This window comes from Necator americanus, chromosome III, assembly GCF_031761385.1.
Source record: "Necator americanus strain Aroian chromosome III, whole genome shotgun sequence".
NCBI lineage: Eukaryota > Metazoa > Nematoda > Chromadorea > Rhabditida > Ancylostomatidae > Necator > Necator americanus.
In genome coordinates, this window is record NC_087373.1 from 5,790,787 (window position 1) to 5,815,140 (window position 24,354).

The following is a 24,354-nucleotide window of genomic DNA, read 5'->3' on the forward strand; positions in this document are numbered from 1 at the left end:
ACGAAAGCTTCTTGCGAAGTACTGTGAGAATCCTGAAATGGCTGAGCTTCACCGACGATTCCAACCATCTCGCCTCCTCTTTTCGTCTATTCTGATATATTCCAACAATTTTATGTCAGAGAGTTAACTTTAAGATTTTCAGAAACTAACTGACCTCACATGGAGAAATTTTCCTAATGAAATCTCAGGAACGATCTCCTTTAGGTGCTGATTTGAACCATCACCTTTTCCTATTGTTATTTACATCCACTATTTTCCATCTTGGTTTGGCTTGGAAGAAATAAAACGATCCATCTTCCCATTTCTTAACCATTAATCTTGTTTCTCTTGTTTATATTGTTTACACTGTAGTTTGGAATTGTACGTGTTTAGTGCAGTAATATAGCATTAATAACGACTAATTTGTTCATAATGTTAATAAAAGTTTTAAAAAAAATTCGAGTGATCGCAGCCACGAGGGCCAGAATCACCTGATTGGTACCGTTTTCATTATATAAACGGATGAATGTTCTAGATGTTCCAGATTTTTCAACTAAAAGATTGCATTTTTGAACTAAATACTAAATATTAAGCAAAGGGACAAAATAATCAATAATAATCAGTACTAATACGGTTTTGTTTGCACATTTATGCAGGCCAAATGCAACTCAACAACATGGAGTAAATTTTTATCAAATATTGTCAGATAGAAGTGATATATCTTCCGCAAACGTACAAGTTCAATCTTCCTTGAATCGTGGCATAAAGATTTTATCACGCGGTGATCAAATAACATAACAGCAACGTGACCGTCACATCTATTCGGGCTTTTTTGGTTTCGATTTTGGATGTAGCATCTTGTGGAACGATGGATGAGGCACTTGAGAAGAGCGAATAAATAAATATTTTCGCTGCTAATCGGTCTCGATCCGGAAGTGCTTAGCAAACGGCTTAAAGGCATCACACCAATGAATGTGAGGTGGTACGGATTTTCAGGTGAAGCATTCATATACGGGGATCGTAGATAAATGAGAGGCGGGTGAGTTCGTCCATTTCTTGCTAATTGGCGTAAAAGACGGCCCGGAAGATGTGGCGTGTGCACACGGCTGGCGCGCTCTAATCGAACTCCTTGTAGAAAACAGCGCGCCGGAAGGCTCGATGCTGTATCCTTCAGGCCGATTTTTACGGCAATTAGGTAGAAATAGACGGAATCACCCCTCTCTCCATATTCTACGATCCCGTATACGAATACTCCACCTCAAATCCGTACCACCTCAGATTCGTGGGGTGATGCCTTTAAATGATAATCCAGCCACCAGCCGGAGGAAAAGCTAAAGAAGAAACTTCAGTTGTTGACAATTTGTATAAAATCACTTTATTGGTTTGAGCGAAGCATAAAAGCATTGGCAGTGGAATTCATAGTCGATGATTACTTCAACACTTCAACACAAGTTTATCAACGCAGTTCAGGCATATTTTGACACGCATAAAGAGAGTTTCCGAGTGCCGTCATCAGTATAACCTGTTCAGAATTTTTCCTTAAACATCATTTCTCAATCACAGTGATTGGAAAGGTTTCAAAAAGTTTCCGATCTTATCTTTAGGTCTCAGTTTCGTGCACTTCACACTCATTTTAATCCTTTTTCTGAATTTTAAGACTTCTTCTGATTTTTTCTGTGAAAGAGACATTTCGATCAGTTTGATCTAATCTAAGAAGAGAAAAATTGCAGTTTAAAAAGACGTTTTGAATTTTTCCTCAGATGAAAAACCAAGAAAATCGGATTGAAATCAATACATAATAAAACAGCACGGTTGCCGAAAAATATCTCCTCTCTCAGATTGGGAAGCTACTTTGTGGAAATAAAGGGGAACGATGAAGTTATCTCATCACAAAATTCGGGCCAGACATGGTTAAGGAAACCGGATCTTCTAATTGCGGAGAGCTTCAAAATTATGTGTGTCGTTATTTGACTACCGTGAAATCCCCTTAGGATTTAAAAAAAATACTTCAAATAGTCGGAAACTATTTGATTTTCTGGAATTTGTAGGAATCAGTACCTATTAACAGATACGTCTCATCACGATCAAGCCCAGTGCATTCACAACTCGAAGGTGACGTATAAAGCTCGTACGATTTCCCATATTCCATGTCACCCTTAAAGAAACTATCATACAAATCTGGAAAGAAAAAAACCAAAATTTTATAAGAATTACATGGGGTTGAAAAGAAAACGTTCATTAGTGACCTTATAGGTTTCTTCGATTTCCACTTTATATATGAAACGACCTTGCGGATAGGCGGGTGTACAACAAGCAGACGAAACTCTAGTCACTTTCGCTTGAACCGCTGCAAAAAAAAAAACGTGGATTTCCAATAACATTCTTGGATTGAGTTAGTGTACACAAAATTCTTCCTTACAGCTTATCCAATAATTATGCGTAGCTGCTTTGATAAGATGTTTTCTAATAGTGTAACTACGAAGTTTTTCAGATGGAGCCTTTATTTGCCTGACATTTCGGTCTTTCACCGTCTTCAGACGCCTAATTGGGAATATTTATTGAATCGAATTGAGTGGGCCAGCAATGGGTCAACGATTAGCACCAGTACTGGTGACCTGCTTCATGAGCAAATCTAAAGAACCTGTGCTGTCGCGTACACCAATAATGTATTGCAGATACATTGATGACTGACTATCGCATCATAACAGCAACACAGTCTGAAACGAACGAGTGTTTCCGAATAACATATATCATTCATACAAGTACATGTACGTAAGTTCGTCTTTCACAGCTTACTTTACCTATATATTTTCTAATATCCCTCATATAGTTATTGCTAGAAACATCAAATAGATTATTAAAATATATATTCAAAAAAAAAGCACGTAAAGAGCTTACCTGTGCTCATAGACGCAACGTACTTTGCTTCAATGTATTTACTAGATAAACAAGCCAAAGCCTAACTATAGAAACTATAAGATATATGACTCTACAACTGTACCCGAATTTATCCTAAACACTAGCTTTGAACGAAAGCAGTTACGCTTCTAATCCTTATAGGTCTATAATAATTTCATATTTAACCCATAATGAAAATGTATTCTGTACTTTTTTCTAGATGTGTGGATAGTTTACTGATTACAGATACTAGAGAGGGAGTTGTTAATTATATTCTAGATTATTATTATTCTTCTAATAATGTTCCTGCAAGGTTTTTAGATGGAGTCTTTTGCCTGGCAATTCGGCTTTTTCGCCGTCTTCAGAGGCCTAAATAGAGGACGACTGGAGTAATGCGACGTTTATTCCGTCACGTCTCACACCATCCTAAGTCAGTGTTTCGATAATCGTTCAAGGTAGTGAAAACGGAAGCCATGTACATTGAAAATAATCTTACGTACTGTTCCATCGGATGTGCAGCGGCTGGTTGCACATACATACTTGACACTGCTCAGTGTATCAGCGAATGAGTATTGCTGTGTGTGGATCACCAGCGACGATACAGATGATTTGATCTACACACAGAATATCAGGCAGTTATAAATGATTAAATCACAGAGCGGTATAACTGGCAAGAACTCATTCGTTATCGACAAGCATTCGTTTGTACAGTTCATTAAAAGGTTTGTATTAAGAAACCAAAGCGCCTCTAACGTCTTCCTTGTTTAAAAAAAAATCCATAAAATCGTATTACCAGTACGTAGTAATATAATTTCACATAATCGCATTTTGTACAGCTTTGATAAGAGCATATTACTCAATATGCACGCGTTTTCAGGAGGTCTCGAGAAAAACGTTTCCCATTTATGAGATCACACCACATCATTCCCTATGCGAGTAGCCAATGCATCAAATTAGCCGTATGAGGTCGGTTTCGTATTCTTTGAGAGAAATCTTTCGCCAACAGAAAACAAGTCTGCGAACGTTTTTTATTTCTGAAACGTTGGAATTATTGTGTTTCTTCGAAATGTTTGCGAATTTATATCATAGATTTTTGATGCAATAAAAAAAAAAACAATCTTACCAAAGCCATAGTAACGACAAACTCCACTTGACTTGCAGCTGCTTCTATAAGCTGAAGAGAGACAGATTACCAGAATTAGCAATCCTTTCATTCAGTTCTTTTTCACTACGAAAGTAGTGGATTCTAAACATAATAATTATAAACAGAGTCGTGGGAACGCATTCATCATGTTTCTGACCATTTACTCAAAGTTCAAGCTGATCAACAGGGAAACGGAACCGAATTTGTTGATTAGTAGAGAAATAGAAAAAAATTTTGAAAACCACATGGTTTGAGAATTTCAAAGGATGAAATTATCCACTGACACAGAGAGTTTATTAATGGTAAGTGGATCTAGAATGAAACAGAGGACTTACCAAGAAACCCTTATCATCGCTAGGTTTTTCTATCGAGTTTGGCTTAATATTCCGGATGCTGAGGGAAAAAAGTGCTTTGTTACACAGTAATGAAGGTATTCTTCCTAATACTATAAATATTATATATTACATGGCAGATATTACATTCACATATTTCTTACGATAACGCTAACCATTTGATCAAACTTATTTAGATATGTATATAGGAAAACTAGTACTACTTTTTAGTAATATTATATTAATTAGGTAAGTATGAAGTAATACTACTAAGTAAGTACTAGTATTAAGTAGTACGTATTAAGAAATACTACTTAGTAGTAATTAATAATAATAATAATAATAATAATAATAATAATAATAATAATAATAATAATAATAATAATAATAATAGTAATAATAATAATAATAATAAGGTGCTAATAATTGTACACTATTAAATATTGTATCTTATTATTCTATTAAATATTCCATCCGCTACCGACGAATCTGCGAAAAGTATTTCTAGTCGCTTTCTAGTCAATGGGATAATCAACTACAACTTTATCCGGTGATAATCTTAGATTTTGACTTTCTTAGATTCCAATTATGAATCTAGAATCTTCCAACCATTTTATAGAGTTTTCTTCTTTAGTCGTTACGTTCTTGCTTGAAGATTTATTCGTGGGCCTAGACCTAATATGAGGTATTACAGAGGATTCATATAGTCATTTGATTTAAAATTTAATTTTGACGGTATTCCCTTGTTATGACTGAACTCGGGGAATGTTCATCATAAGGATACAAATAAAACAAAGTAAAAAATGAAAAACCCTTGGTTGGCTAATTCTTCTTTCACTTGATGTTATTGAAAGAATGCAATTGACTTATTGATTAGATAAATCTACGGTTTGTCTGAAAAATAAGAGAGAGAAACTTTAATCAGGTCGGTTCAACTCTCATCCGAAAATCTAATCAGAATATATTTAATAAAGCAAAATTTGTACTCAACAGAACACTAAAATGATATTTTTGCTCTTTGCAAAGAGAAACGAAGTAAATCAAGCACTAAACGTGACTGTCAAACTAAGAATTACATCACTTTTGACACTGAGTGAAAGTAGATAATTTTTTTTTCGCTTGAAATAGAGTTTAGATCCATTTTTAGGGATTTAAGGTGAGATTCTCAACACAAATCCGTCCACGAGAGCCATGAGAAGATAAGCTGGATATTAATTTAGCTGAAGAGACCACGAGAAAAAAGACACGAAATTTTTTTCTGAAGGAGTTAGAGCGCTCTACGCGACAGGACTGGCCATGTCACCCTGCTCTCGGTCACTGAGTTATCGAGAGGAGAAAAATGTTATGGAAGGAGTAGGGCGAACTAAACACATGCGCCTATTTATACGTACATACATCGACGTTCTGGCCGTAACGTTGCAGTTCTTCTTAGAAAAAAAAGGCTGGCATTATTAAATCTTTTCAGTCCAGTCCAGTCAGGCACATGGAACACCAGCAACTCCAGCACTTTTCTGTTACAAATGGTGCCCTAATTCTAAGTCATGTAATTTATAAAGCAGAAAATACAGTCATTGCAATGCTATTTATTTGTTGCAAACACCATTACTTGCTAGTTTTAGTTTATAATAAATAGTAAAAGGGCGGGTGTGGTGCAGTCGGTTAGAGGTCTTTTTGTAACGACACGATCGATGGTTCGAAGCCGCCCTGCTGCAAACCAAGTCTTTCATACCTTGTCGATAGATTGGTACCAGACTTGTCTGGAAGGATAAAAACACTGACTTGACACTTCGGCTAGCCATCGCAAGTCATCGTATAGGCCAGTTACACGTTCGTAAACCTCAAACGATTCTGAATTGAAGTGAACTTGGGGGCGCATCCTAAGCGGATCGATTAACGCCAGACACTTTATCCTTTGTCCCTATTGGAACGAACTCAGACTAAGGTAAACATTGCCAAAATCGGTGGTTTTCAACAGTTCAGGACCACTTCTAAGGATTTCTCTGTTACCTAAATTAAAGAAGACATTATTGGAGGATGTTGATCACCTCGTACAGAAGAATCTGGCATGTACTGTCGAAACTATTCGGTTTATGTTGCAATAGAACGTAGGCGGTTGCATCCGATGCACCACGGCTTCCATGCGCGTGCCTTCATCCTGCAAATGTCCAGTCCAGACCTGAGGACAAGATCAGACGACGGTCCTACGGTGGTACAGATATTTGCGGTCTGTTTGCCGTAGGCACAACTGAGCACAGCACAGAAATTGTGGATCATTTACTTTACCACCTGTTCTCCTCAATGGTCACAATATCCGTTCCATTGGAACAAAGAAAAAAGATGGACGAATTTTTTCAAGAGCTGACGTCTGGGAAGTTTTCTGAACTGCAGAGTCCCGTGTCAGAATCTTCGCAATGACGTATAAAAATTTGTGAGGTGGCAGTCACGATTTGAGAAGAGGTTCATTTTTCGAACGGTTCCATACATCGTTTCATTCTTATAATCGAACTAAATTGAAAAGTGGTCTTTTTTGACTCATTATCTTGATAATGAGTCAAAACTCGTTTCTATCCGAATGTGTTACCCTCAAAACTTGTTGTTCGTTTTCCTTCACCTTGTTCCTTCGCTTATGATTCTGCCGAAGGAGAAAGGTTGTCCGTAAATCGAGCGCTCGAGCACTGAGCACTTAGAATCGGAATTCGGGACCGGATAACTCTATCCTTCTCATTCTCTTACCTTCTCAGCTTAGACTCTTCCACCTGAACTTCCCCTTTGACTCATTAGCCAACTTCTCATAGTGTTACTCTTTGCATTTCTTGAACTACTCTAAAATCCCGCAGATGGGTAGGCTTGACAAAATGAGCGCTATCAGTAAATTGTTTAACTTAGTTGTTTTTATTATACTGTTTTTTTTTGTTTAGAATAAAAAAAAAAAAGTTAAAAAAGTTAAGTTAAAAAACCATTGTCAAGAACAGAAAAAAGGGGAAAGGGTGGAGGTGACAAAAAAAGCATGCGTCTTCCCGCAAAAATAAAAACGGACTTATCTACGGGATTTCAGCGGAGTTAAAATAATTTGTAATTTACCATATTTGTAATTATAGAATATAGAAATCGTAATTTACCATTTCTTCCTACTTATTAAAACATAATCCTATTCGAGTGTGAACGTAAAGTCACAACGCGAATCTGAGAATTCTTTATGGACTTCGCCTAAAAGTCCATGCTCCATCTTAACTGGCGAGAAAAAAAAAACTGTCGCAGAATTTTTTTCGGTTATGATGAATCAGGCTAGGTTACTGTCTGCTTAACGATTTGCAGCCCTAAATGCGAAGGTTAAGCTGTCGGTTCAAAATAAAGATCGACTGTCAACTCGCGCTATTTCGTCCCTCCCTCATACTTGGTAATTTATGCGGCTCCAGTGTGATGTCCCTTCTATTTTTTGCTTTGTAGTTGTATTTCGAATAAATAAGAAAATTTTCTACCAGAATAATCGTCTTGTAAAATCCGTGATCCATTTTAACTTACGGAAAAAAGAACTGTTGCAGAACTTTTTTTTGGTTAAGATGTGAAATCGTTTATCGTCCACTTTTCCACTTTAATGTACGTTCCTGTAAAAGCAGTTTGTCAAGAAACCGAAGAAAGTACATGGGAAATTATAACATGTAGATATTTGCTGACAATGGGTACGAATTTTTCGTTTTCCAAATAAGGCAAATATTTCCGCTGAATCTCTATGAATAGAATCTGCATGAAGCATTCATCAGAACAGAATCTGCATCGAAAGTACAGAAACAAATTAATTGAAAGATAAAGTGTCTGGCGCGAATCAATCCGCTTGGGACCTACGCCAACACGTTCACTTCAATTCAGAATCGCTTGAGGTTAACGAACGTGTAACTGGCCTATACAACAACTTACGGGGGCTAGCCGATGTCCCCGGTCAGTGTTTTTATCCTCCCAGACAAGTACGGTACCAATACCACGATCCCGGAGGGATGAAAGGCTTGGTAAGCTAGAAGTGCTAGGGCGGATTCGAACCTCCGATCGATCGTACAGGAAGCGGAACCTTTTACCGACTGCGCTACTCCCGCCTAACAATAAAGGATGCAGGTAAGTAATGCTGAGGTCGACTGTATTGATCCTTTTGACACTGTTCGAATAGGATTCAGAAGGCAGCTGCAATCATTCGTATTTTCGTGTTCGTATTAGTATTTTCGCTGTTGTTCAGCTTCGATTTGGAAATGCTCAGCAAACTGTCAATATCGCGTTATATTTCTACGATTCACACTGACATGAAACTCTCTGGGATTTGCCTGACGAAGCACGTGAGAGGGGAAAACGCTGAAGAACATATAGGCGTAAACAATCTGCATAAAAATCACTTTACTTTGGTTTACGCGGAACAAGAAACCATTGGCAAAGAGACTCATAGTTAGTAGTTACAATTACTACTTTTAACACGAGTTTAACTATCTATCTCAGTCGATGATTCACAGAATACGGCACAGAGAAATCTGTTTTCGATCGTTGTCATCAGAAGTACCTAATCAAGATTTTTAAAAATATTATAACCCAGTTACAGTAATTACAAAGGAATCAAAAAGTTTCCGATCCTATCTTCCTGTCTCAACTTCGTACCGTTTACACTCACTTCATGTTTAACTTCAAACGTCGCCGAGGTATTCTCTGACAGAGGGGTTTTGATTTCATGCACAAATAAAAAATTTGCACTTTAAACAAAACCCTTAAAATTCTCCTCCATGGAAAATTTTTTCTAAGAAATCAAAATCAAATCAAAATCAGCTAGCACAATGGTACTAGGGTTATAGTTCTGTGAGTAAGTAAACGTTTTTCTCCGCACGTTCTCAGCACGGATGATAGTCGATGATAGTGATGGAAAGAGGTGTATCGTATGCTGAGACACCATGAACAAAAACACCTCGGTTACCAAACATTTCCTATTTCGAAAGATATAAATATGTTTCTGGGAATTAGAGGCATCACTCCACGAATCTGAGGTGGTACGGATTTCAGGTGGAGTACTCGTATACGGGATAGTAGATTATGGGGAAGGGTGATCCCGTCCATTTCTTCCTAATTGCCGTAAAAAACGGCCCGGAAGATACGACTTCGGGCGTTCCGGCGCGCTATTTCCTCCAAGGAGTTCGACTGGAGCGCGCCAGCCTTGTGTACGCGTCGCATCTTCCGAACTCCGGATTTTTTACGGCAATTAGGAAGAAATGGACAGAATCATCCTCCTCTCCAAGATCTACTATCCCTTATAAGAATACTCCACCTGAAATCTGCATCACCTCAGATTCGTGGGCCTTTGAAGGTAGCATACCAAGAGTCTGAATCTGAATAAGACCAAGAATCTAATATGGTTAGGGAATCTGCTGGAAAGCTAGAGATGCGGTCGTCCGCGATCGAGGATCAGTGGTGTCTTCTCAACATCTTATCCCAGTAAAACCAATGAATAAGCTGCTGAGAGGACCGGATCGTGTATATAGAGGAACGTTCTGACGTGTCTCGTAAGAACTAAAGCGCGCGAAGGTCCCACGCCGTTTTTTACGTTGATGAGAGAGAGAGATGAGCGGAACCACCCCGGATCCCCAATCTACAACCTCATCTCTAGTTTTTCCCGTGGTGATGAGCTTCACCACGTCAGATTCGTGATATGGTGCCTTTCGAGGAGAGCTCAAGTTACCTTGCGATACAATTCGAAGATTCTGTTGTGCATTATATATATATATATATATATATATATTTAAAAAACAGATTTTTTTCTTAAAGGGCTCTGAAATTATGTGATTCGTCATTTGATTACAATAAAATCCCCTCACAATTAGCGGAAAGTATCGGAAACTATTTGATGCCCTTGAATTCGTAGTGATACCTGCTAACAGATAAGTCTTTCCAACTGTAAGTCCAGCACAAGACGAATTTGGATATGACATGGAAAGATCATACGATTTTCCACGCATCATCTCACCCTGGAAATGTGATCTAAAATTGGTCAAGGACAAGAAAATCACAATTTTATCAGAACTTCAAAAATAGAAAAAGAAACTCAACACGAACCTTATAGATTTCTTTGGATACCACTTCATATTTGTAATAACCTTTGTCACCACCTCCTAAAGCCGTTTTACCAACCACATCCGCCCAAATTGCTGGAAATAATTGAACCTTTGCAATATTCGTGGATTAGGCTAGTGTTTACCAAAATCCTTCATACGTCTCTATGCTAACGTACTGACTATGTATAGTTGCTATCATGAAAAATTGCGATCCGTCATGCAAAGGAGTTCCAGAGACTTCAGAAGATCTTCAGAAACATTCAAAAATCTTCCCACGCATGAGATCACATCATCATCTTTTCTCAAAGCATTCATGAAAAAAAAACCAAGGGATTTTTTTCGTGTTTGTTATTTCTTTTTCCGGTATCAAGGGATCCACATCCTGCAAGGTGAACTTCAAATTGGTCGCTGGTTTCTGGAGTAATGCTGTCGTGAAGCATTGATTATCCATCATTTTGTACATCCAACAATCACTGGTTATTTTGCTGACACAAATTCGGTGCAACGGCATTTCTGCTGTGAAAACTAGCCGTTTTGTTGCAGAAACATTTGCTGTGGAGACAAGTGGAAACTTCTTCTGTCCGCTACGGGATAAATTAGCCCGCAGATAAATTTCTATTTGATAGCATTGTATCCAACCAGAGTACATTTCCGGCTGGAGCGTGTTTATCCAAATGGAAAGATTTTGTTGGATAGAAGCTGTGGATATGCCTATAATGATGATCCGCTCCACATTTCCATTTCACGCCCACTTTATTCGTTCATATCTCGGATGGAGGCCAGGTGTGGTGTAGTGGTTGGAGGTTCCGTTTCCTGTAGGTCGATCGGAGGTTCGAATCCGCCCTAGTGCTCACCAAGATTTCATCCCTCCGGGGTCGATAGATTGGTACCGGACTTGTCTGGGAGGACGAAAACACTGAATTGACACGTCGGCTTGCCCCCGCAAGTCATTGTATGAGACCAGTTACACGTTCGTGAACCTCAAACAATTCTGAATTGAAGTGATCGTGGGGGTGCATCCCAAGCGGATTAACGCCAGACAGTTTATTCTTCATCCTCTTATATCGGGCGGAGAACTGTGTATGAGAAAAAGTAGTACTTACACGGCCCGCGGGCCATCCCTTCCCAGCACAAGATGTTCCAAGCCGCGACGAGGTCCAGCTCAGCGCAGCGGTCCACGCAGCGACACGCACCCATCCTGGTGGTCCCCGGGGCGTACTGGGTCACAGGTTTTGTCCATCGTCTTCGGACCGGCCCACATTGCGAACATATTCCGCAGGTCGCGAGACGGGACTTCCCAGCGAGCCAAGACCGGCAAGGTGGCGCCGGTAAACCGGAGACATCCCAGGGCGTGGGAGGAGCCAACGGCCGCGGTGTCGCCCAGTCCCGCGCCAGAGCGCGGAGGCGGGCAGAGGCACAGACATGGTCCGCAGTGGCCGTGCCACGGCGCGATGCGCCCAGCGCCCATCCATAGTCTCCCAAGCGTTCCAGTCAAGACGTCCGAGGAACGAACGGGTTCCCGATTGGCCCGGTCCCCGCCCGCAGTGCGCTTCTAGAACGTTGTTATGAGTCCATTCCCGCGTCAATCAGCACGTTCGCCATGGTACGCCGAAAAGAGACGATGTCGTCCGCGAACGAAGGTTCGAAAGATCTTCCACAACACGGCCCCTTCCCAGAAGGATTTATCCATCCCCACAGCCGGCAAGCGCCGTCGTACCCCCCAAGGGAGGAGAGGCGAACCCAGCCACGCGGCAACAGCCCACAACACGCGTCCACCCACACCACCACAACAGTTCACGCGTCAAAGGCTTAAGTCCAAGTAACAAGGCAGGCGGCGGCAAACCCAACCCCGACACAGCGGGGGCCAAGCAGCACCCGGCGGACCAGCGTCGGCGGCACAGCCCAGAGCGGAACTAACACGCCGCACAACGGAGTCCGAGGCCCCGACCCAAACGGCGCAGGCACGGCGGGCCGAGGCAGCGCCAGTACAGAGCGGGGCACCAGCCAAAGCCTAAACAGGCCGGGGCGGCAGGCCCGAGCACACGGGCCGGGGGCCGCAGGGGGGCCAGGCGGGCCCCGGTCCACCACCAAGCCCCCCAGCAGGGCGCGGCGCGGCCCCCGCGGCGCTCCGCCTAAGCCCCGCCTTTCTTTTTTTTTTTTTTTTTTTTTTTTTTTTTTTTTTTTTTTTTTTTTTTTTTTTTTTTTTTTTGGTTTTTGGGGGGTTTTGGTTCGGTTTTTTTTTTTTTGGGGGGTTTTTTTTTTCTTTTTTTTTTTTTTCTTTTTTGTGCCTCCTTTGGGAGGGGGGGTCCTGGATACCTATTGTGGGAGACTTTTTTTCTCCTTCGTTGCCATTATTAGAAATTTATTTTATAAATTTGAGCTTTTTCAGCTTTTACCGTAGTCGTTTACTAATAAATTCTCGCGGAAGACTCACGAGAGAAAACAAATACGAATCTCATCATGGACATTGCGCTTAAGCAACAAACTAACGCTTGAAATTACAGTCGGGTCAAAACGACATGAAGCACGTACGCAATTGCGTACTCCGCTTCTCTCGACGCGCTTCGGTGGAGCGCAGCGGTTAGGAGCGTGGTGAAAACTTTGCTGACACCACCTACCGCTGCAGTTTGCGACGGTCCCACCTCGCTTCCGACTGCTGCCTCCACCGCAGCCCACCGCTTTCGAGCGCGTACGCAAATGCACCGCAACTACACTCGTGATTCATGTCGCTTTGACCCGGCTATAGCTTAATGCGGAGCGGCTCACACCAGTTTGAGAGGGAAACTTTGGAGCCTGAAATAAGCATCAGCGAACTTTTCATTCTAAATTTATTTATTTATTTTATTTATTTTTTATCTATTTGTTGGAAAAATTTACTATGTCCATGGTTAAGTCGTCAGAATCCTTGTGTTTCTTCTAATATTCCTTTTTGTAGGGAAATTTTTTCAGCAATTAAAAATAATCTTACCAAAATCATATTCACGAAAAACGTCACTGAACGTCTTTGGCATACAGCTGCCTCTATAAACTGATGAGAAACATATCATCAGAATCAGTAGTCCCTTCATTCGGATGTTTTTCAGCACAGAACCAGAGAATCCTGAACGTAATAAGGAGACAGAAAATAACGCTTTCACAATGTATTCGACCGTTTACTCGGAGCTCAAGACGGATTATCAGATCAGGCGCAAATATCGACTTGTGAAGAACAAACACGATGTGAATTTTATCCAAAAAAAGGTGGCAATTGCGTCTTGGGAAAAATTACCCGTAAGGGCCCAGGACCTTTTTTTTTGCAACGCGACTGCAGCCCATATGTTATTTTATCATCATTAAAATTCAGAATATAAAAGGTTTCTGAGATTTCCACGCAGTGTATAGCCTCTATAAGGCCAGAATTAATTACTCGAGAAGAAAAAGTGTCAAAAAAGTGGAAATATAGCCAAATCAAATTAAAAAAAACAAAAAACAAGAAAAAAAAACAACTGCAGTCCACAAATGTATTTGTTTATTTGTTTATTATTATTTCTGCATTATTTCTTATTATATTATATTATTGTATTATTTGTTCATTTTTTATTATTTATTACATCATTGTATTCTTTGTTCTCAACGTGTTAAGAGAAAAGAAAATTGCTTTGAAAATTTGAAAAAAAAAATGAAAAAATTGAAAATTGAAAAAATAGAAGATTGCTCAATGATTAGGAAGTATGACATTGATGTGAGATAAGATTTCCAGGGAAAATCTGTTGTGAAACTGCGAGTGCAGAGGGGTGCGAAATAAGCGTAGCTGATGAGACCGGGTAAAAAAAAACAGGGAATTTCTTTGAAAAGAAAATTGAAGAAAATTGACACGGTGGGCGGCGGGCCACAATGCCACCCTGCATGTGAATTGTTATGGTGAACTATGCAGCGTGTGTGCTATTTTTACATATATATCGACAATGCCGAACCAATAATTTTACAGTTCTACTAAAAAAAAGAGAAGGCTGCCGGAATTAACTGTCATAATTCTCATAATTCGGAAAGTTTGAACATCAATATCGGCCCACCTACGCGTCGGTCGCTTTCGCATGGATACCATTGCATCCGCTGTGGATAGCCGTTCTATGGCTACGTATAGAACAAAAACTATGGCTGAATAGCAGCGTATCACGAAATTGACGTAGTGTAGAAACTTGATGGAAAATAGAAAGTTTGGGGTGTAAATTACAAATATGCCATGAATTCTCCTTAATCATCCTAGGAGAACGATGTCGGAAAAACGGCGTTCGTTCCTACGAAAACGCATCACATTCGCTCGCCGACGCACCGCGTCCACGAGCGGGCGGTCGAGGATCAATGAAGTCCCCTCACCAGTTTCTTCAGGTAAATCAGCTCGCACAAAAGTGGAGAGGCTTATCTCGCAGGAACAAACGAGATTTCCCCCACCGTATTTCAGGAAGATTAGGGAAAATTGAGAATCCCAAAAAATCGGTGTAGGTGTTTGTTCCTGTGAGGTGTAGTAGCGTCAAAACGGCACGCAACACGGTCCAGCTGCGCTCGAAGCGGCGCAGTGCAAAAAGAGGTTCGAATCGACGTGAGATCATCGTGGACTGCACCGAAGAAAGACTACCAAGGCTACCTCGTCAATCCTAAGCGCTGCGCTATACCGCACCGCTTCGAGCGCAGCCATTTACGCAACTGCATCTGGCTTGATGCAGTTCTGACCGTACCGTATAGGTTGGATTCGACTTTTATTCCCACAATTTTTCCCGCTGCACATAATTATCTATGGATAGGTCGCTACAGTTCAGGCAAACAGGTTATGTTACGCTCATTTTATACTTTCTGTTTGTATTCCGATGTGGTGTTTGCGCTTCGTAGGCAGCATATTACGAAACTGACAATGTTGTTGTCTATTATATGAATATAAATCCATTATTATCCATAAATCCATCACGTAAATATTTATTTCGGGGTGTAAAGTGCGAGTATAGTACGGTGAAAACGACATGCAGCACGTACGAAATTGCGTACGCGGCCTCTCTTGAGGCGTTTCGGTGAAGCGTCGCGGTTGGGAGCGCGGTGAAACCCCTGCTGTCACCATCGCTGCAGTTTGCGACGGTCCCTCCCTGGTTCCAACTGCTGCCTTCAAACCGAGCCGTTTCGAGCGGGTACGCAAACCCACCGCAACTACACTCGTGATTCATGTCGTTTTACCACGATCCTGGAAAACGGCGTTTCCTTCTACAAGGTACGTGAAAAGGCACTACCCTCGTGTGCGCGCCGCATTCACGCACGAGCGGTCGAAAATCACTGGTCGAGTCTTCTTAGCAAACCATTCAAGTAAATCCAATGAATAAGCAGCTGATGGGACCGGAGCGAGTACAAGAATGACGTGTTCTAATGTACCCGGTAGGAACAAATCCCGTTCCCACGCCGCTTTTTTTTTAAAGGACGATTGGGCGGAACTGGCTGGAGCCACGTCCGTAATCTACATCTCGAACCCTCTATCTTCCATAAGGTTTTCACGCTACATCAATTTTGTGATATACTACCTTTAAAATATAGTTTCTAGCTTTTTTTTCTGACGAAGTTTGTATGTCTCTCTCTATTTTTCTAAATTCCACTGAGCTTCGAGCATATTCATGTAAGATGAAGCAGTTTATTGGCGCCACTTCACCCTATGTAGAACTTACAAAATTAACAGAGAACAGTTCAGCACCGTTCCTAAAGATTTGTGTGTTATCTAAAATGAAGCACCATCGGAGAATGCTGATTACCTTGTCCAGGCACTGACATCTGCCCGACCCGACATAGCCGAAACGACTTGATAATATTCTGCAAAATGGCGCAAACTGTTACCGTCCGTAAAAATGTGATTTCCAAACGCTTGCAGGCGACCGGGTACGTGCTGGTGCAGTGCAGCTTGTGACTTGTTCCAGACCTGAAGACGGACTTGAGCGAAGGTCCCAAAACGCAAACGCCTTATCCTGAGCACAACTGAGCTAAACTAAACAACTAACTAAACTTACACAACAACTTTCAGTTTGTTTTTATTCCTCTCGAATGAATCTTCTTCAGATGTTTGTTCATTGTTACTGTTGTTGTTCCTCATCTTGTTTGTTTGAACCCATCAAACACCCCTGCCAAATCGCGCGCTCGAAAATTCGATTTTTGGCGCCAAAATTCTGGAAAGAATAGCTTTCTTTCTTATCTCTTACACATCAAGCAGTGATACCATTGCTTTAACTTTTCCCTTGTTTCCAAACATTTCTAGCCAATTAATCTGTGTTTCCGAATCATAACATCAAGCTCGGCCCACCCACCTTCTTCTGTATAAAAGGGCTGCAGCTCATCACTGTTCCATTATTTTTTTCTCTTCTTTTTAACCTCGTAGTTGTAGTCTTGCATTGTCACTGATTTTTCTTGAAACATTATCAATTTAATTATCCAAGTTTGATGTTATGAAGAGGTGGCATTGCGTTTCTGTCAATCGTTGAACAATAGATCTGTGTGGGAGCGAGAGTCGATCATTGCATTATTACAGATCCCACGTAGAGTACAGTTGCCAACCTCTAAAACGTTACCGTACCGATCGAAAGTGTATTTCATGCATCTTCTCGGTCATAAGAGTCACGCTTAGTTTCTCCCGGATCGCATGATTGACGATGAAATGATTTAAAAGCATCATCCCACAAATCTAAGGTGGTACGGATTTCAGGTGGAATATTCGTATACGGGGTCGTAGATTGTGGAGAAGAGGGTGATTCCGTCCATTTCTTCCTAATTGTCGTAAAAACGGCCCGGAAGATGGGGCGCATGCACAAGAGTGGCGCGCACCAGTCGAACTCCTTGTAGAAATAGTGCGCCAGAACGCCCGAAGTCGTATCTTCCGGGCCGTTCTTTACGGCAATTAGGAAAAAATGGACGGAATCACCCCACTCTCCATATTCTACTATCCCGTATACGAGTACTCCACTTGAAATCCGTACCACCTCAGATTCGTGGAGTGATGCCCTTAACATGAATAAGACAAACAGTACCCATCTATTTGAGGTGACTACTCATTGACTGGATTATAAATATATAAGTTTTCATTACTTCGATATGGAACATAATATGTATCTCGATGTGGCAACATGCTAAATATAACCTGATTTAGAATAGAACTGGAAACAATGGTGCCGAATAAATAGTGATCATATAGTAATAAGATCTAAATCACCAAAACAGAAGACAATCAACAGGCAAACAACAGCAAGAAAGAACAACTCGAAAAAAAAAACATATCAAAAAGCATTGTTGCTTGCAAGGATTTCAGCATTTCACTGTTATCATTTCATTTAAGAAGTGAAGAAACTCAAGTATAAATGAAAAGCTGTTACAAACAACAAAATCATAGGTATGGCATTCGAATCCAGAACTCGACTTAAAAAAAAACAACGACAGTCATGAGGCTGTGAAAACAACGGACGACCGGAATCGAAGAATAATGTCAATAACATAAATTAATTAATAGAAACAATCAAAACTTCTCTTCAAGATAAACCAGCTAATCTGAGCATCGTCGATTAAGATTAACGTAGTAATGAGAGAGAGGCAGGCGTCTGGAAATATCCTAATGAAACAAGTTACAGTACACACCACTTCCATCTAGACGACAGTATTATCGAGTAGAGAAGGAGTGGAGAAACTGACGGATTAGAAAGGAAAACTTACTCAATAGTATCTAATCCAAGCTCTGATGAACACGTAGTTCTCGAGAAATTCTTAGAGCGTGGTGATATGTATTGATACATGGAGCCATCTAAAATGCACCAAATAAAGTATATTTCCAAGAAGAAGCTAAATGCTAACTCTTAAACTACCTTGATCAATGCTAGGTCCACTTGCTGCGCTACTAATTTTCCGTATGACATCATCGTGATAATTTCTGGAATCCTTTTGATTCGTTATGGAACTATGGGAGCCGACAACATTTCGAATAATTCCGGACAAACGTCGCACAACACTACTTTTGTTGGGCACTACTTCGTGGAATGACGATGTTATATGATCTACAAAAAAGTCAATTAGGAGAAAATAAGTGTCAAAATGTGTATAGTAAAGTCAGGTGTCAAATAATTGAAAAAGTATTCGAAAATGAATTTCTTGTATCTGACTGGAACCTACAATATAAGGGACTTCTCGTTTCGAATACCAAATCGTCTTGGATAGCAGGTGCAGAAGATGGTAGTCCTCGACGAATGCCATTTGTTTTACTAAATAGAATCCGGATAGAAACATTGTTTCAAGAAAAAAATCAGGGAAGAACATAAAACATACTGTGGAAGAGAGCCTGAGGCTACGCTCGGTTTTATCCTCGAATCACCTTTGCTCGTAGATGCTTTCCATTGCACATATCGAGGTGTTCCTCCTAATCGTGGGGTTGACGTTGCAGCTGGAGGAATTGATGAGGAGCTACAGGACAATGGCTGCGCTACAGCAATGAATTCGTGACCGTTATGACGATCAACACAACATTCAAGACATATAAGGCAATCCTAAAGCAATGTATAAACAAAAAACTACTGTAGTTGGAATATAAGAGAAAAAGAAAAATCACAGATAGAAGAAAAAGAGAAATCACAGATAGGATAATAAGGAAACGCACCAACGTACAGCCAATGGACACATGTTTGCCAATATCGCGAACACAACTAAGACAACGTCGCATTGTGCTCAATGGACGTCGTGAATCGCATTCGTCGCATCTTCGCGACTGTCCTTCCATCCATTCACGTCGCTGTCGTACACGTTCCACTACTTCTGGAAATGTTTTTGATACTGAATTTGTTTATGAAGCTAAAAAAAACTACATAATTCTTAAAGACGTTTGCAAGTATTCCCGTAATGCAAATCTTTGAGTTTTTAAGATAGAACGCAGAGTTTTAGGTAGAAATATTTTTGACAACTTCTACGTATGATTTAACCCATGCCAGGTTAAGGTCAGTGTCTAGTTCAAAACCAGTCATCTGCAGCATAATTTTTGATTTAAAATCATCTTTGAAAAATGCATTCTGCAATTTCAAAACGGGAAAACATCAACTAATGGGAAACTCTTGGATAAAAACAACTAATAAAGCATCCACATGCAGGAAACACTCATATTCTTCTCAGGAAAAAGTGTTTTTATAACGGTAAACTGTTCATACAAGAAGATCACGAGGTGCACATGAAAACTGAGTAAACTACTACCGCTAATGTGCAAAAAAAGAAGCCTACCTGCAAGAGTAACGTTTAAAATGAACGATGAATACTTCTTCTGACAAGACGGGCACCTGGAAAGAAAAGTGGATCGCTGAAAGGAAGCATCTGGCAATATAAGAAGAAATGAAAGAGGATTATCAAATATACCTCCGTCTTTTTCTTTGCTCATCCTTACTAAGACACATCAGACAAAACGTATGTGCACATGGAAGTGTATGAGGAGCACAAAATCGAAGATCGTACGTCGCACCACATTTGCAGTTCGGAATCAGTCCGCCAAGAGCATCAATTGAGGACCACATCTTTACACTACAAAGAAATAACTGGTCCTATACAGAAAACAATAAAGAAGACGAAGAAACAACTCATAGTTGTCACTAAAAACCACTTTGTATATAACTAAGGTTATGCGAAAAGCCTCTAAAAGAAAAGAAGAACAAAATTGTAGGAAGCGATTATTCCGAGAAAAAATAGGATTGAATATAATGACGTAATTTGTTCATGGCAGTAAACCTTTGAAAATCAAAAATGGAAACGGACAAACAAATCAATTTGAGACTAAAATAAAGGACCTAGAAATGCCGCTAGGAAAGGATCTGTGACTCATACTGCTAGTTACAAAACAAACACTAAAAACCCCATTCACCACCAGGAAGATAAGGAGCCATTGGAAACAATGATGTCAAATATTACTCGATTATATATGTGATGACATACGTTTTCTATGATTGGCACTCCCCAACACAATTAAAAAGGACGCCCGCCACATTATATTGATACCGAGAACAATAATCAATTAGTGGCGAATTGCCCGAAGTAATAGCAGTGGATAACATGAGAAAGAATTTATGGCAACTTCCCAAACGGTGGTGAAGATTAAAAAAAGCCGCCGACGAGAAGATAACGAATACTTTGACTTCAACACAAAAAGAGCTAAACGAACAGTTTCTTTCGAACAATCCAAAACGACTAAAGCGGACAGAAAGAAGATTCCAGAAAAAAAGACAGAAATCACGAAAAAAAAAACTCACAGTCATAAGTGAAATCGGAACCTCCAGCAACAGTCAGGATTTGAAAAAGGTTGGTGGCAACAATTAACAGTTGAACGCAAAAGAAATTTGAATATCCGTCTGAAATGATGGTGTTAAAAAAGAAGAAACCATAGTGATTTCTACAGTATGCGGCGGATAAAAAGACCATCCAAGTGCTAGGATTTTTCTAGAAAGTACTCAGAATACTTAGAGGACACTGAATATATACTAATTTCAGGGAATGGAAAACATGGCTAGAAATCCTATCCACAACTATTCTTCATCTTTTCGTCGTTCGTGAATCGTCTAGATTTTCTCTTCATCTTTTCATCGTTCGTGAATCTTCGAAAATTTACTACTTGCTTAACTTACTTTATTTATTTAATCATGTGTTAAGTACACCACAAAGTGCGCATACGAACACCATAAAAGGTAGTAATGTTAGAGAAATGAACGAACGAAAAGAAAGAGAACAGGGGAAAGAAATTTAAAAAGAAAAAAACATTTACTTATCTGTTACACTCAACAGGGTTCCAAAAAGGATGTGGCAAGGACAAATACAAAACAAATACAGTAAATAAGTAGTGAAAAGAAAGAAGAAAGAATGCTAACTAGCAGGAAACAGTTCTGTATACGATTTCGCTTTAGGGATTTAATACTTATTTAAAAGAAGGGAGGGTAGTTAGATATCTGACAGCTGAGGAGTTGTCAAAGCAGGGATTAGATATTAGTGGCATTCATTCTTATCAACCATTAAGTTGCCCTCCTCCATAGAGGTCATAGCTGTGGGACCGACAGTTGGGTACACTGGATCACTCTTGTGCCAGATAGAAGCATTAATGTTATAAGATTGCCAAGAGAAGAGTTGCCAGGGAAATACCACTCCTGCTGAAGCAAATTTTTCAAGCCCAAGGCTTTAGGGGGTGAAATTTAGTTGGGGGGGGGGCACTCTCTGGCGCCCTTCGAAATAAATATTCAGATCACTCGGGTCCCTAAGGCATAAGTATAAGTCTTAGAGTATCTATGACATGTAAACTAAAGTAAGTAAGAGAAAAAAGTAAGTTAGAGCGTCGGGAAATGAGGGCGCAATTCCCCCTCCCCCAACTACATTTTACCCGGCTTTAGGAAATAGTGGAACAATCTCATCTTTATTAATGAAGTATAAAGTAAACAGTTTGAAGTTTAAACATAAAACGTTGGTAAAACAAAACACAATCTAACTGCTAGAAGAAATTTTTAAAAAGCTTTCAAAGAAAAAGCTCAAGATCGATAAAGCGAAGGTACACAGATAAAAAATAGAAGTAGATTAAAATAAAGACTAAGAGAGTAGTAGATAGAGTAAGATTAAGACACGGCAAAAGTGTACATACGAAACACAATAAAAGGAAAGAATAAAGGAAAAAATGAATGAAAAGAAAGAAGACAAAGGAAAAAAAAAACAAAGATCTCAATGAAAAAAAGTAAGCGCAAGATCGATCGAAAGCGAATGTGTACAAATAGAAAATCGGAGTAGATTAGAGATTTGACATGAAAACCTCGAATATTTTAGCAAGTAGTGGAAAACTGAGGATGGAATCCATGGAAATAGGTGAGCACGTAGCCCAGATAGCAGATCACGTTCACAGACTGGTCACCGTGATGTCACCTCGGGACCACGTTGTTATCGAAATTCTTTCCTCTACCGAAACTTCTACTGTAATGAGGTTAAAGCGGAGTTAAGTTCAAAGCTTCCATTGATGATTCCAAACGATGATCATCAATTTGGCTTCTTAGTAGTAGTCAGTAATATTTTTGAATGAAACTTCTAGAAATCTCCATAGTTTCAAATAGAACTTATTCGAAACAAAAGTTACAAAACAATCATTTATATAAAAGCACCCTCTCCAGCTATTTCTTCTATGATCCTAATAGATATATAACATATAATATAACTATATAACTTGAAAAAGTCTAGGACTACACATAACAGCACATAAGTTAGTGTATTTCCTAGAAATAGTCTTTTATGAGTTTACTATTTCACAAAGTAAGAAACAACGTATGTTCACGATCAATAATAACAAGAACCGAAGGGCAAAAGGCAACTGAAGGGATGCTCAAGAACATAGACATGATGAATTCCTCACTAAAATCAATATTCAAAAATCTTGACTGCGTTAACTCGTCGGCTGAGCAAGCGTCGCTAACCCCGGCTCGTACAAATATCCAGAGGACAAGGAGATCTGACCTCCTGGTCAAGGATGCGTCTGCGAGCAGAGTTCGCTTGACCCACCATCGATTACAAGGGTTTCCAGTCCTCCTCCACTGTCTAATCTATTTTTTTGTTGGCTCTTGCTATGTTCTTTATTAGAGGATCTTTATTTTGTTTGATCTTGAATATATATGTGCAATTCTAGTAGTACTAAAACGGTAGTATCCTGTTATTTCTTTTAAAAAAGTGTTAAAATATGCTAAATATGTTGAGTTTTGTTCCCGAGTTAACAAAGTTACTTGAAACTATTAATAGATTAATTGGATTTCTGTTAAAAGTTAAAATATAAAGATAAAGTGAACAGTAAAGTAAATAGTAAGTATAAGTATAAAGTAAATATAAAGTTATAACCGTATTTCAATAACTTGAACTAACTAACGAATAACTTACTAACTAATTTTTGACCTCTATGTTCCGACCTCGGAACTCCATAACTAATAATGCAATGTTGATAGTTTATATTATTCGATATTCGCCTCCTTGCCGACCATATGGCAAGGAGGCGGCACGTTTGTGGCACTCGTGGATCCTCTGGCCGAGAGAGCCGACTTGTCTGTTCTGTGTTCTTTTATTATTCTATAATAAACATTTGTAATATACCACTGAACCACTACATCTGCATTCTTCTGGGATACAATTCCCATATTATCATATTGTCGTTAGCTAACAAACTCACACGCACAATTTTCTGGTGCATCGGCCGGGAAAAGGCATTTCTCCTTGACCATTTGGGGGTTTATACAATACTGAAGGACCCTGTGCAGTTTGAGCAGCGAAAGCAGATCCACTACCAACATAAAACGAGCAATCCTCCCGCAGGATTGATGCTACCTTTTTGAGCGCATCGTATTCAGGACCACTCAATTGTGGAAAGTACGCAATTATGTTGCGTTTCCCCGTCGTTCCCTACAAACGCCGTCACAACTAATGGTCAACTCCCTACTCGTCTCCGCCAACCCAACTACAAGCTCACCGCTCGTCAACTCAGGCTTACGCTGGATTCGACACACATTTTCTCTCGTAATGTATTGAGGTATTTTTTGCTGTGTCGCCGGAGTGTTCGGACCTCGGAACTCCATAACTAATAATGCAATGTTGATAGTTTATATTATTCGACATTCGCCTCCTTGCCGACCATATGGCAAGGAGGCGGCACGTTTGTGGCACTCGTGGATCCTCTGGCCGAGAGAGCCGACTTGTCTGTTCTGTGTTCTTTTATTATTCTATAATAAACATTTGTAATATACCACTGAACCACTACATCTGCATTCTTCTGGAATACAATTCCCATATTATCATATTGTCGTGAGCTAACAAACTCACGCGCACACTCTAGGCTTTCTTTCCGTGCAAGTACATGAGGTCGGTAAAGTTGAAATCGAATTTCTGATCGTTATTCGTGGTCGTT

General features: G+C 39.9%; 3 protein-coding genes across 5 annotated transcripts; all 3 read right to left on the reverse strand.

Annotated features, from left to right (window-relative positions):
• Nucleotides 1-1,445: 1,445 nt before the first annotated feature.
• RB195_008710 (uncharacterized protein) lies at nucleotides 1,446-4,091 on the reverse strand (the record flags this gene model as incomplete). The annotated part of the gene is made up of 4 exons (XM_013448320.2): nucleotides 1,446-1,501; nucleotides 2,038-2,134; nucleotides 2,226-2,326; nucleotides 4,001-4,091. 4 exons carry the CDS (start codon nucleotides 4,089-4,091, stop codon nucleotides 1,446-1,448), a joined length of 345 nt encoding a protein of 114 aa, XP_013303774.2.
• A 4,749-nt stretch (nucleotides 4,092-8,840) lies between these two features.
• On the reverse strand, nucleotides 8,841-16,771 carry RB195_008711 (uncharacterized protein; the record flags this gene model as incomplete). 2 transcript variants are annotated; one of them, XM_064195346.1, is made up of 7 exons in its annotated part: nucleotides 8,841-8,893; nucleotides 10,247-10,343; nucleotides 10,432-10,523; nucleotides 13,399-13,530; nucleotides 16,196-16,359; nucleotides 16,515-16,603; nucleotides 16,742-16,771. In XM_064195346.1, 7 exons carry the CDS (start codon nucleotides 16,769-16,771, stop codon nucleotides 8,841-8,843), a joined length of 657 nt encoding a protein of 218 aa, XP_064046490.1. The 2 variants fall into 2 exon arrangements, with proteins under 2 accessions (XP_064046490.1, XP_064046491.1); XM_064195345.1 differs by lacking the exons at nucleotides 16,196-16,359; nucleotides 16,515-16,603; nucleotides 16,742-16,771 and having other exon boundaries at nucleotides 13,399-13,498.
• A 1,196-nt stretch (nucleotides 16,772-17,967) lies between these two features.
• Nucleotides 17,968-19,966, reverse strand: RB195_008712 (uncharacterized protein; the record flags this gene model as incomplete). 2 transcript variants are annotated; one of them, XM_064195347.1, is made up of 8 exons in its annotated part: nucleotides 17,968-18,022; nucleotides 18,135-18,222; nucleotides 18,284-18,472; nucleotides 18,588-18,676; nucleotides 18,741-18,958; nucleotides 19,069-19,223; nucleotides 19,680-19,735; nucleotides 19,812-19,966. In XM_064195347.1, 8 exons carry the CDS (start codon nucleotides 19,964-19,966, stop codon nucleotides 17,968-17,970), a joined length of 1,005 nt encoding a protein of 334 aa, XP_064046492.1. The 2 variants fall into 2 exon arrangements, with proteins under 2 accessions (XP_064046492.1, XP_064046493.1); XM_064195348.1 differs by having other exon boundaries at nucleotides 19,812-19,849.
• Between the last annotated feature and the right edge of the window lie 4,388 nt (nucleotides 19,967-24,354).